This window comes from Helianthus annuus, chromosome 12 (genome assembly GCF_002127325.2).
Source record: "Helianthus annuus cultivar XRQ/B chromosome 12, HanXRQr2.0-SUNRISE, whole genome shotgun sequence".
Taxonomy (NCBI): Eukaryota; Viridiplantae; Streptophyta; class Magnoliopsida; order Asterales; family Asteraceae; genus Helianthus; species Helianthus annuus.
In genome coordinates this window covers 39,811,835-39,824,393 of record NC_035444.2, presented here as the reverse complement: position 1 = coordinate 39,824,393, position 12,559 = coordinate 39,811,835, and the positions used below count along the sequence as shown (strand labels likewise).

Sequence of the window (12,559 nt, the reverse complement as noted above, 5' to 3'; positions counted from 1 at the left end):
GACTGGTTAGCTTGTGCTTGGAACAGGGCTTGTTGCGCGCTCAGTTGTGTATAAACAAGGTTTATAGATGCCATCTGCTCGGCGTACCAGGAAGCCAGAGTTTTTCCTTCGGGTAGCCCTAAAAGTGTAGAGAAATTTAGCTGTGCTTGTTCGGATGGAGCTGAGGGGCCAGCTCCATGGCTTGATGTCTGCACCGGTGGAGGTGTTTGTTGAACCAACCCGGATGGAAGTATTTGTTGGACTACCCCTGGTGGAGGTTGGAAAGTGGCTCCGTTTGTGGTCTGAGTGATTATCCTAGTGGGGGTTTGGAAAATGGGTCCAGTTGTGGTTTGGCTAGCGACCCTGGACGCACTTCCGAAAATGCTAGGAAAATCGTTGTTTGTTTACCCTTCCTGGATGATTTCGTTCCTTTGACCCCTTTGGACGTGTGCTGTGTCCGAAACGAGTTCAAAGGAAGAAACTTCTCCATCTACATGGTGTGAAGGGTTTTGTTCAGCCATTTTTACGAGTGTTTCTTGAAAAGAAAAGAGATGAGATGAGATTGGTTTTGCAAAAAAGCGGATGGCGCCAATGATGAAACACAGGTTAACACCGAGGTTAATCTGTGGGGTTAATTCTTCTGTGGGTTCAATCTCTTTCCTTACTCGTGATAATAGCTCGGGTCCTGGAAAATAGTAACACCGTTAGTCTCGTTAAGAGGGAGAGATGGGGGTTTTCCCTCTTAACCAGGCTCCGGCCTGAGAATAAGTACTGTTCTGGGAGAATAAAACAGTGTGTGTATAGAGTGAGTGAAGAGAGTAAAGATCCTGAACCTGAATGATGAAGGGTCCTATTTATAGCCGGAGGGTGAAGAAGGGAGGAGCAGCTGTGCCAGCTGTGGACGCGCGCCAGCTGTCCGACCAAGGGGAATATCCTCTTGGTCTGCTCTGCCATGGCCGGTGTAGTGGTACACGTGGCGCGTATACATTCGTCCATGCTGGAAACCTTGTACTGGTGTTGTCTGTTCTGCCCCCCTGATTTGTCGCAGGCCTATGTGGCATTCTGCGACTGGTGACACGTGTTGTCCTTTTTGTCGGATGGAGCATCTTTGGTGCCACCTGCAGATCTTTCAGAAGTTTCTAGAAGCTTCTGGATTGCTTTACTGATGTAGGCGCCAAGTATGCTTAAAAAGTGGTGTGGTCCCTGCCATATAGGCAGAGAATTGGGACCATACCTCTTCAAGAACTTTCTTTGGAGTGGACAAAACTCAAAAGGACAGTCGTTGGGTCAAGTGATTGAGATTGATAGCATACTAAAAATGGTTTAGAAATTGTTCGGTTAAAAGATTTCTATATTAGTTATGCCCGTCTGTTGAATAAAAAGAAGTTCCTAAAAAACAAGAAAAAGACAAAACTAACCAAGATGCATTTACATTTCTCTAAAATCATTACAAGTCGCTAAAGGTTTCAAACTTTGTATTTAGTAGAATTGGTTTTTCTATTCAAAAGGGGGTGGCGGCGCAACTTGTTGCCCGACTACCTGCCATTGCTTTGTAATTGCCCTTTTTCATGTCGAATGGTATAAAAGAAAAATTTTCACTCCAAAAAAAAAAAAAAAAAAAAAAAAAAATTACAAGTCACACACGTATAATACGGAAGAAAAGTAAACAAAAACATCGGTGGGGGCAATTTAGACATTTCACAGGTAACAAACTCTATCCACGTGGTACACACAGGAAGACTCATTCTCTGATTTTGACGAACAAACCGCAACAGCAGGAGACAGCAGACAGCCAGACACACCACTGCCACCACCACCACCACCTCCGCCGTGCTCCCTCTCCTCTCACTCTCTTCCTCAACACAACCCTGGATAACCTATTCTTTATTTATTATTATTAACAACAAACCCTAGATAACTTATTCGCTTCATAACCCACGCAATGTAAGTTTATCAACCTCAATTTCTTTCGAGATTGGATTCCTCCTGTTTCGTTGTATAATTTTGTTTCTAGAAGCTATAGGATCACATCGATGCTGTTTTTGTCATGAATTACAGTTTTCAGAAGCTGATTTTGTGCGTTTTTGACGGTAGGAAGTTAGGGTTTCTGTGTATGAATTTTTTATTAGTTCAAAATTTGTTAGAACAAACCCTAGCTTATTCGCTTCATAACACACGCAATGTAGCCTCAATAGCTTTTGTAATTTGTTGTCAATTTAGATTCCTCCTGTTTTGTTGTAGAATTTTGTTTCTAATAGCTGTCTAAAACCTATAGGATCACATTGATAACGAAATTATTTCGTCATAATGCTGTTCTTGTCATGACTTACTGTTTTGACACGCTGATTTTGTGTGCTTTTTTACTGTAGTAAGCTATGGTTTGTATTTGAAATTTATGGAAATTTACTTATGAATGTATTTGAAATACTCTGTTGTAGAGTTTTAATGGATCAGAAAGAAGTTGAGATGGAGGATGCTGGAAAGTTTCTAGAAGATGAAGAACTAAGTGGTGAAGAGTGTGTTGGAGAAGACAAGACAAGTGTGGAATATGTAGAAGGCAAACCAGAAGAGTCTTCTGGTTTAGTTAACACAAGCCCAAATAAAATTGAGCAAGATGAAGAGGAGATGCAAGCTAACACAGGCCCAAATGAAACCAAGCAAGACGAAGATGAGGTGCAAGCCACCTCAGGCCCAAATGAAACCGAGCAAGATGGAGAGGAGATGCAAACTAACACGGGCCCAAATGAATTCGAACAAGACGAAGAGGAGATGCAAGCTAACACAGGCCCAAATGAAACTGAGCAAGATGAAGAGAAGATACAAGCTAACAAAATCGAGCAGGAATTGCCTGTGGATGAGGCTCATGATAGTAAGAAAGATGCTTCACCAATGGGTGATGATAAGGTTGAGGATAGTCAGAACAATGCTACATATATGGATGATGATCTTGACGGTTCTATGAAGATGCTAGAGAGTAACAATAATGAAGAACATCAAGAACATGTGGCATATTTACCTAATAAAGCTGAGGGTCATACTACAGAGACATTGAAGAACGACCTAGAGGAAACAAAGGTAATGTTACATTCGAAATTTTTTTAATCGACTTCTTTAGAGGACCTTTAGCTATTTTAATTATTAACAATTTGATATGTTGCTATTAGATGGATGAGGGATATGAATCAGGGACTGAAGAGGATCAAGAAGCATTTATGAAAGAGGTAGAAGCCGTGTATAAGGAGAAAGGCTTGGAATTTAAGCCTCCAAAGTTTTATCAACAGCCGTTAAATTGCCTAAAGTAAGCCTATTGATTCCCATATCATGATATTTTGATGTTTGGGTGAAGACTCATTTTATTTTTGTGCTTTTCTGATAGGTTGTGGAGGTCTGTTATCAAATTGGGTGGATACGACCAGGTATACCTTTTTTCCTTCTTCCAATAATCGTGAGCTAAATCTTAAAAAAAAAAAAAAAAACGGGCGCAGTTTAACAGTATTCAACGTTCGATCTCTCTTCAGGTAACTGTGTCAAAGTTGTGGCGACAAGTAGGAGAATCTTTCCATCCACCAAAGTAAGAAGAACATGAGTTTATTATTCAATATCATCTAGTGTTTTATTAAAAAAAAAAATAGGAGATAATGGTCATTCATTCATTCCTCCAAATCTGTGTTCGTGTCACATTTCAGTGTCTTCTCTAACCTGTACAAAAAAGATATTTGTATGTGATTATCATGCTACTAATCCTGTATGGTTTATATTCTGAAGGACTTGCACAACCGTTTCGTGGACATTCCGCCAGTTCTATGAAAAGGTAGTCATGCTGTCTTTGGTGGATATACATATCACATATGTGATATGTAGCTACTTTGATAAGTTAATATAGTTTAAGGTGTCACAGGCCCTGTGTTATTAATTTCTTAATCACTAGTTGCAATAAATATTTTGTTTATTTATAGGCACTTCTTGAATACGAAAGGCATAAGCTCCAGGTTGGTGAGCTTGAATTCCCTCTTTCAACCGTCTTCCCCGAGGCCCCTATTGTTGATAATGAGGTTTGTTGATTAAGTTTCAGATTTTATATATGTATTTTTGTTTTGAGTCCAAATATAAATTTATAAATGGGTTGTGCAGGCGAATGGTCATCAGACACCAGGTAGGGCCCGGAGGGATGCTGCAGCTCGAGCCATGCAAGGTTGGCATGCTCAACGTCTCTTAGGTTTTGGTGAGGTTAGTAAGGCAATCGTTCAGGGGCATTTTGTCATTTTACTACTCTACAAGTGACAAAAACATAATAAAGAAATCTTGCAATGATGAATTGACTTATTGTTTTTCTTTTTTTAGGAGAAGAATTCCAACAGTCCACAGAGGCGTGAAAAAAGTCTTAAAAGCATCGGTAATGTCCTCTTGTCAAAGTATATAGTAATACATATAATAATAACATTATACATCAATAAATTGTGTTTTCTTAATTGAGTAATGATCACATATAGGGTCATTAAAACAAAAGAGACCAAGTGAAATGGAGCATTCTATGAAAGCGGCACGAATAGAAACATCTAGGTAGTTAACGATCAATTATGTTTTTTCGTTTAATTTTATATTTGCATCGCCATTTTCATTTCATTTATTCAAATTCTTTTATTTGTGTGTCATTTTTCTTAAAGAGGAGTTGTCACAACAATTGCTGATGTCGGTCCTCCTGCTAATTGGGTTAAAATAAACGTGCTAGTAACAGTAAGTATTATCAATTATCAAACCAGTAACATTTATGACATGCATTTTGACTTTTTCAAGTACTAGATGTCAAAGTTGACTATTTTTTTTATCGTGGAAACAGAAAGATTGTTTTGAGGTGTATGCCCTAGTTCCCGGGCTTCTGCGAGAAGAGGTAAGAGACTAACTTGTGACTCTTTTGTTTTCATTTTAAATTACCGATTTGCTGAATCTCTGGCTAAGAATCGAGTATACATCTTTGTTTTCTGATGGATTCAGGTGCGTGTCCAGTCAGATCCCGCTGGACGCGTTGTCATCACAGGTCAACCTGAGCAACCTGACAATCCATGGGGTATTACACCTTTCAAAAAGGTTTGTTGATTGAGTAAAACATTTAATAAAACAAAGCTGAATTATTTCTTATGGAAGTTGTTGTGCATTTATATGTTGAGTAAAATGCCATTTTCGTCCATGAGGTTTGGCCAGTTTTGCGACTTTCGTCCAAAGGTTTGGTTTTCCGCATCTGGATCCTAAAGGTTTGAGATAAAACATGACCCAAATCGGAGCCATTTGTGTTAACGGGTTAAAAGTGCCACATTTAAGTGATGGTTTGTTGATAATTAATTGATGTTTGGCTATGATATTATAGGTGATTAGCCTACCATCAAGAATCGATCCGCTTCGCACATCTGCGGTTGTGAGCTTACATGGACGGCTTTTGGTTCGTGTGCCTTTTGAGCAGTCAAACATCTAAACTTCCTTACCCTTTTTACTTGTCAGTAATTAGGACATTGAAAGTGGTAGCAAGCAAATATTTAGTGTTAATTATGATTAAAAAACGGTCTTTGTTGTGTATGGTTTACAGTAAAGTAGTTACAGTTAAGTAGTTACAGTTTGACCTGATACACCGTTTCAGTTCACAGTTGCCCGTAAGTTATGGCCTTTTATGGCCTGATTTGTAATATCAGTGGGCAAGTTTTTGGTATAGTTTTGTTGCTTCACTTGTGTTTCATGTATTTAGTTATTGCTGTTTTCAGTATGTGATCATGGAATTTGTTTCGATAAACTGACGGTACAGGTATATAACATTTTGCAAGAACTTGGCGGTAATGCGATGAAAAACGCAATGACCATACTATTAAATGTTTAATACACTTCAATGACATTGTATCTCATTTTACAATCTCTATAAATAGTAGTAGTAAATATACATTAAAAAAGATTTTATACACAAAAAGATGCGCCCCATGAACTCGTGGCGCTCGTGATGTATATAGGAGGGCGCCACACATGAAGAGGGCTATCCCCACCTGTTTTCTTATGTTTTATTTTCATCAACTAACAGCCCAATTCTCATTTCTCTGAATTTTTTCTGTTTTTTTTTCTTTAGGTTTTACTTGTACATGTAGTAGGAGACCAGGAGCACAAGTAAAACTTCCTAAACTTAATACTTTGACTAATTTGAACATTGACCAGCCTGATGACCAAACCAGTATTATCTGATGATGAAACCAGAACAGCCCTCTGCTACAACAAGAACTAAAACAGTATGGCAGTTCAATACGTTTGGTCGATTTGTTAAGATATCCAAATGACTATCGATTCTTATATAGAGGATTCATATACATCTGTATGATTGGTTTTAAAAAGTGAGGCGCACAAAAGCGACGAGGTCTAAAACCGAGACGCGAAGCGCAAAGCACAAAAGTTGCGGGCTTTTCGTACCCAAGGCGCAAAGTGATTTATATATTTTTTTATATAAACCCCATAGGTTTTTAGCATCCCTTATCCAAAATATAGCTATAAATAAAGTTTATATATGATTTTACCTATAAGTACATGCCAAAAACCTATTGTACAACAGTTTGATATTTAAAAACAGCATAGAAACAGCCTATGTGCATGAGGCACGCGTCTCAGGCCTAAAAAACCACCCAAAATTGTGCTTTTGGGGGCTTTTTGTAAAAAGCGCGCCTCGCACCTAGGCGTGCTTTTTAAAACCCGTTTGTATGTGGTTATAATTATGCATAAGTGCATGTTTGTGCATATATAGAACTAAACTTCTAAGGGGCTCTTTGTTTACTTCTTAATGGAGCTCTTAATGGTTCAGATCTCTTACTGGTTCAGCACTTAATGGTTCAGACTGTTTGTTTCACGAGCAGATGTTTGAATGGTTCAGACATTTGCCTCTGAATGATTAAGATTTATAGAGAGTTTGAATGGTCAAGACCTCTAATCTGAATTGGTCAGACATTTGCCTCTAAACGGTTAAGCATTATACAGGCTCTTAATGGTTCAGGCCTACTGGTTCAGCACTTAATAGTTCAGACCTCTTACTAATTTAGCACTTGACCATTCAGATGTTGCCAAACAGCCCCTAACTCATCTTTGATACTACACAAATGCATTCATTTCATCTTCCCACAAAAAAAGAGTGATTATTAGTGAATCAACAATTCAATAGTTCAGGTGCAGAAATACAAAGCCACCAAAATGAATAATAATTTATAGAATACTGCTCAATCAAGCTACCTCATACACAGTAGAATAAACAATTACCATTTCATATGTATAAATTTGGTACTCATACATGAACATTATTACAATGCAGAACTTATCTGCAAACTGAATAACTATAAACTTTTCTCTCCAAAAACTTTATAAAATTTAACACCATAATTAAGTTTCATAACCACCGTATACTACAAACCTCTTCCAGAAATGCCTCCTTCACTTTTCAGTATTATTATTACTTTTAGTTTTGTTCCCATAAATTAGCCCTGTTTCCTACACAATCAAACATTAAATTCAGTTAATAACTTAACTCTATCCATGCAAAATTAACAGCAGTAATCAAATCATCCATTTCATAACCAAATCCGAATCAAAAGCAGTTTTAAATACATAAATCACTTAATTGTTATCAAATCCACTCAATTAGGGATAAGCATTTTTTACCGAATACTACCGAACCGGCGTAGTTGTCAATAGGAGCGACAAGCTACCCATATGCTACATAGCGAGATAAGATAGCGAAACAGAAAAATACATGTTATCGAGCAACGAAAATGAGAAAAATACGGAAAAATACATGTTATAAGACCAAACCTGAGGCATCGAGTAGTGGAGATGAAAAAATAAAATAAAAATAAAAACGTTGTTATTTATCGTTATATACCATATAGCGACATATGACCTATATGCTTAGTAGCGCGCTATAGCCGCTATTGGCAACCATGTGAACCGGTACCATACCGACCAAACAAAATGAGTACCGGATTTTCAGTTAATAACCGCACTCTATCTATACAAAATCAACAACACTAACTGAATCGTCTATTTCACAAACAAATTCGGATTAACAGCAGCTTTTGATACCGAAATCAGTTAAATGTCATCAAATCGACTCAATTTTAATATTCTTCAGGTAAAATATGCACATGATCATCAAAATTAGGGCAAAATCGAACCTGAAGATCCGGAACCGGTTTCACTTTCTCAACATACCGATACCGATCAGACGCTGCCGCAATTGCAGCTCTCTCCTGCAACAAAAACAAAACAATCAAACAAACAATCACAATCAATCAATCTCACAACATTCCGAATAATATTAGAGTTAAAAAGCGGTACTTCTTGTTCTCGTTTGAGCTCTTGTGACGGTTTGATCCACAAAAAGTATGCTAGGGTTCCGGCAACCACCCAGGATGCGAGGTTGCTTCCGCCTCGAAGACCGCCCATTGCATTTCCGACGGCGGAACGGATATTACCTAATGATTTCTTCCAACCGGTAGCCATTGTTGTTAGGGTTTTGAGAGGTGGTTGATCTAGGGTTTCTGTTTTGGAGTGGAAGAATGAACATTCAGGTTATTGTCTTGTGAAGGTAACCGACTTCTTGCAGGAGTTTCGTCGGGTCGTGTTATTCGGAGCTTTCACAAAATTAATTAATTTTGCAAGTGTAAGGGGTGTTTGGCTAAGCTTATTTTAGTGACTTATTTACTTATTTACTTTTTGAAAAGTTAAAAGGTGTTTGGGTTAGCTTATTATGTGAGAGAAATAAGTAAATAAGGGGCTGTTTGGCAACATCTGAACCAATAAGTGTTGAATGAATAAGAGGCTCTGAAAGGTTAAGAGGCTCTGAACCAGTGAACTGCTGTTTGGTTGCACATCTGAATGACCGTGTGAAAATACATTTTTACCCATCTAAACAAAAGGTGCAGACTCTCATATTCTTCATCTCCTTCCTCTCAAAACCTTCTTTTTCCTCTACATATACACACATACATAACTTAAATCAAACACAAAGAAATCAACCCCTCACCCAAACATCCAACCCTCACCTCTTAAACCCCCCCTCTCCGATGATCTCCTGCGACGGCAGGTGGAGCCGCCGCCTCTCACAGCGGTGGCGGTGGTGATTTTGTTCAGCCGACAACCCCCCGCCCCCCTTCTTCTTCTTCTTCTTCTCCGCTGATGTGCAACCGGGGACGACGGCGGGACGGTGATGGCGGCTGTGGAGGAGGAGGCCGGTGATTGTGGAGGAGTGGAGAGGAGAGGAGATGAGGCTGTGGAGAACTCGTGAAGGAGATGGGGGCAAAGGGCATACAAGTCCAATGTTTCATTCAGATGTGGTAACTAGCAGACTGAATGGAACCCATTCAGAGGTGATGTCTTAATGAACCAAACACCTTCACATCTGACCGAATCAGAGGTGGACCTCTGAATGGTTTCATTCAGAGCCAACCAAACAGGCCCTAAGTCATTCCATTATGACTTATTTGCTTTTCAAATAAGCAAATAAGTAAATAAGTCATTCCAATAAGCTTAGCCAAACAGCCCCTAAAATAGTAAGTAATAAAATTGTAAAAATAATTATGATGTTATTTAAATAGATCAGTCTAAGCGTTACGTCATGCATTAACCATATGAAAATGAATGTTTCAACATACTTGGTTTAAGTCAATATAACCTATATAAGCTTTTCGATTGAATGAAAAAGGTAAAGTAAATCAAATTTATACCACGGTTATAACTTATAACGTAGCGTATCAAATAAACATAGAGTACGTATAGAGAAATAACTAACACGTGTAATCAATAGGGCTTATTATAGCTTTAAAAATATAGAAACCACAAAAGGAAAAAAGAAAACGCGTTCACATCAAGGGCAACCATGAGTGTTTTGCAAAGTGAAATGACCAAAGTCACGAAGTGTAAACATCAACGACTATGGTTTTTAATATAGATATATGATAGTTATAATATAGTTGTAATTTTACATATCTTGCATTGCTAGTGGTCGAAATGTAGATTAACCCGAATTTGTACCATCAGGTGAAAATGTATAATATTTAACTACGCTCGGTTTGGTACAAAATTTACGTCAAAACATATACCAAATAGAAACGTACATAAAATAAGTACGAAATGTATTATATTTGAGCTGATTCATTTCCATAAAAAAGTTTACGTCTAAACGTAAACAAACCCAAATCTGTACCGACGCGTACATAAAAATACGCACGTAAAGTTAGTTTTTTTTTAAATAAAGGAACGAAAGGGGTAAACTCAAATAAATATTTTTAAAAATTAATTAGCCTATGAAAATTACCGAAGAAAATAATAGCTTAAAAACGTATATTATATAAGGTTATTGGATTTTATTACCTCTAACTATTGCCTATTGGCCACTGCCACTCCCTACTAACACTTTGACGCTCGCCACCCCCAACTTAACACTTAGTGTGTTTTGTCACCACGTCGTTAATTGATCACTAACTTTTGATCCTGTTATTATACATTTGGGGTGTCCTAAGATCCCTAAAACCTTCTTAAGATCCCTATGACACCCCCAAAAGTATAGTAACATGATAAAAAATTAGCGATCAGTTAACGATCCGGTGACAAAACACTCTAAATGTTAACTTGGGGGTGACGGACGTCAAAGTGATGGTTGGGGGTGGCAGCGGCCAATAGCCAATAGTTTAGGATGATAAAATCCAATAACACTATCATATATGGTATAGTAACAAACTTAAAATATTACAAACTTGAGTGTTTAATTTGTAAAAGTTGTAATATGTAGTAGTAGTAGTCTAGGAATAAATCTGTCATTTTATGAAATTTTGAGGCTAGTAAAGTCAACAAACTTACATTGCAGTATGTAAAAGCTTGTTGGTGCTTATGAAGAAGCCATTACAGTAACTTAAATTGCAATATGTAAAAGCTTGGGATGCTTATGAAAAGTCTAGGGAGTGCATTTGAAAAAATCACCTACATTCCAATTCCAATTTAAGATGTATAATAATAATAAGTTATAAAATAATAATTTTCAGTCAAAACAACATAAAAAAACTATCATAAACAGCAAAAAATTATATTAGATTATAGCGACTCTTGCTATCGTGACAATTAAATCAATACCAGCTTAATATTGGTACTAACATTGATATTGGTATTAGTTTTTATTGTTTCGATCGATTTCTTTCGAGTGCTGATACCATAATGAACTGTATCAATATTGACCGAATTCCTACAGCAAAACACTAAAGAATCTGACCACTTATTATAAATAATGTAGTTTTAAGTAGAGTTTAAAATCTATTATTCTATTCTATTTATTTATTTATGTTGTATTTTGACTAAGAGAATTTAGAATAAAATATATGAAGTATAACACAAGTAATACTTGGTACATATACCATTCCTCATATTTAAGGTTTATTTAAGGTTTTCTATGTTTTATGTTTGAGTACATTACAACTTGCATCCGTTAGGTTTACATAAAATTATACCTTGAGTCCTTAACTTTTCCATGGTTGCAACTTTTTGTCATTTGAGTCTCCATTAACAGATTTAGTTTGTGCATCGTTACAAAAATAGTGAAATGTCTATAACTAGGTGAGACACTCGCGCTACGCGGCAGGTTGTCTTGTAAAAAAGACAGTGAGCGTATATTTTTGTACCAAACTATCACATATGCGACACTATAACAAAAAAAGGTACATAGTTTGCTTTGTTCCTACAAAAATGTTTTATTTGGAATACAATTATATTTTAAATAAATTTTATATAAAGATAACGAAAACAAGTTGTTAGAGGTAAATAAAATTATCAAAAAGGGTTATATGTGTATATAGTTTGTTATCCAAATCCAAAAAAACAAATACTATAAAAAGGAAAAACAATTCAAAAACTATTAAAAATTGTTTAGGTATATAATAAAACTATAAAAATATGCTCAAAAGTGGATCGGTACGTGTTCACTTTATTTGTTTAATCACACGAGTTGAGATGGACCGGAACTCGACGTGTTTCATGAACTATACATTTTTAAAGCAAAGTGTGTCAATAAATATAATATAATCTATATCTATATATATAATAAAGCAAACCATTGGGGGACACATGTCACCCAATGGTGCAAGCCAACTCAGCAAGCCATGTCAGCATCTATGTGGCACACCTCATAGTTGATGATTGAACCAAGTCTTCTCATTTACGCTTAAACCTTCTCTCTCCTCTCAAAACCCTAAATCGGACTCTCTCTCTTTTTCCTCTCTGAACGAAGACGTCGAACACAGGAACTATAATCGATCCAATAATTTTGTTCTAGACTCATCGGATTTGAAGTCAGATCGTATATGGTACTATTTAATTATAGTATTTCATGATCGATTATATGTTTTCATATGGCTAATTTTGCCAGAAATCACATCGGCCGCATCAAATCGGTGATTTTGTGAAGAGGTATAACCAATCTATTTAGTTAACTTTCTTCATCGACGTTATTCATGCTTCATTCCGATAACCCCATCAGTTACATAAGATTTCGTTTTTTTTTATTCGATAATCTCTAAATCTATGT

General features: G+C 36.8%; 2 protein-coding genes across 3 annotated transcripts; one reads left to right on the top strand and one right to left on the bottom strand.

The window, feature by feature from the left end:
- Positions 1 to 1,656: 1,656 nt before the first annotated feature.
- Positions 1,657 to 5,731, top strand: LOC110894751 (AT-rich interactive domain-containing protein 5). Of its 2 annotated transcripts, none has more exons than XM_022141984.2 (14): positions 1,657 to 1,923; positions 2,418 to 3,054; positions 3,144 to 3,277; positions 3,356 to 3,395; positions 3,498 to 3,550; positions 3,745 to 3,790; positions 3,936 to 4,031; positions 4,111 to 4,206; positions 4,321 to 4,372; positions 4,470 to 4,539; positions 4,644 to 4,713; positions 4,817 to 4,867; positions 4,972 to 5,064; positions 5,342 to 5,731. In XM_022141984.2, the coding sequence occupies exons 2-14, from the start codon at positions 2,425 to 2,427 to the stop codon at positions 5,444 to 5,446; spliced, it is 1,536 nt and encodes a 511-aa protein (XP_021997676.1). In that variant the 5' UTR covers positions 1,657 to 1,923; positions 2,418 to 2,424; the 3' UTR covers positions 5,447 to 5,731. The 2 variants fall into 2 exon arrangements, with proteins under 2 accessions (XP_021997676.1, XP_021997679.1); XM_022141987.2 differs by having other exon boundaries at positions 4,972 to 5,044; positions 5,342 to 5,693.
- Positions 5,732 to 7,228: 1,497 nt separating this feature from the next.
- On the bottom strand, positions 7,229 to 8,630 carry LOC110894750. The gene is made up of 3 exons (XM_022141983.2): positions 8,326 to 8,630; positions 8,163 to 8,237; positions 7,229 to 7,479 (listed from the first exon to the last, which is right to left on the bottom strand). The coding sequence occupies exons 1-3, from the start codon at positions 8,488 to 8,490 to the stop codon at positions 7,423 to 7,425; spliced, it is 297 nt and encodes a 98-aa protein (XP_021997675.1). The 5' UTR covers positions 8,491 to 8,630; the 3' UTR covers positions 7,229 to 7,422.
- Between the last annotated feature and the right edge of the window lie 3,929 nt (positions 8,631 to 12,559).

Excerpts from the sequence above, each read along its gene's own strand:
- LOC110894751 (XM_022141984.2), top strand. The coding sequence starts at position 2,425 with ATGGATCAGAAAGAAGTTGAGATGGAGGATGCTGGAAAGTTTCTAGAA. Across the intron at positions 3,551-3,744 it reads GAATCTTTCCATCCACCAAA|GACTTGCACAACCGTTTCGT; the intron begins GTAAGAAGAACA and ends TATATTCTGAAG. Across the intron at positions 4,373-4,469 it reads AAAAAGTCTTAAAAGCATCG|GGTCATTAAAACAAAAGAGA; the intron begins GTAATGTCCTCT and ends GATCACATATAG.
- LOC110894750 (XM_022141983.2), bottom strand. The coding sequence starts at position 8,490 with ATGGCTACCGGTTGGAAGAAATCATTAGGTAATATCCGTTCCGCCGTC. Across the intron at positions 8,238-8,325 it reads AGCTCAAACGAGAACAAGAA|GAGAGAGCTGCAATTGCGGC; the intron begins GTACCGCTTTTT and ends TTTTTGTTGCAG. Across the intron at positions 7,480-8,162 it reads AACCGGTTCCGGATCTTCAG|GAAACAGGGCTAATTTATGG; the intron begins GTTCGATTTTGC and ends TTGATTGTGTAG.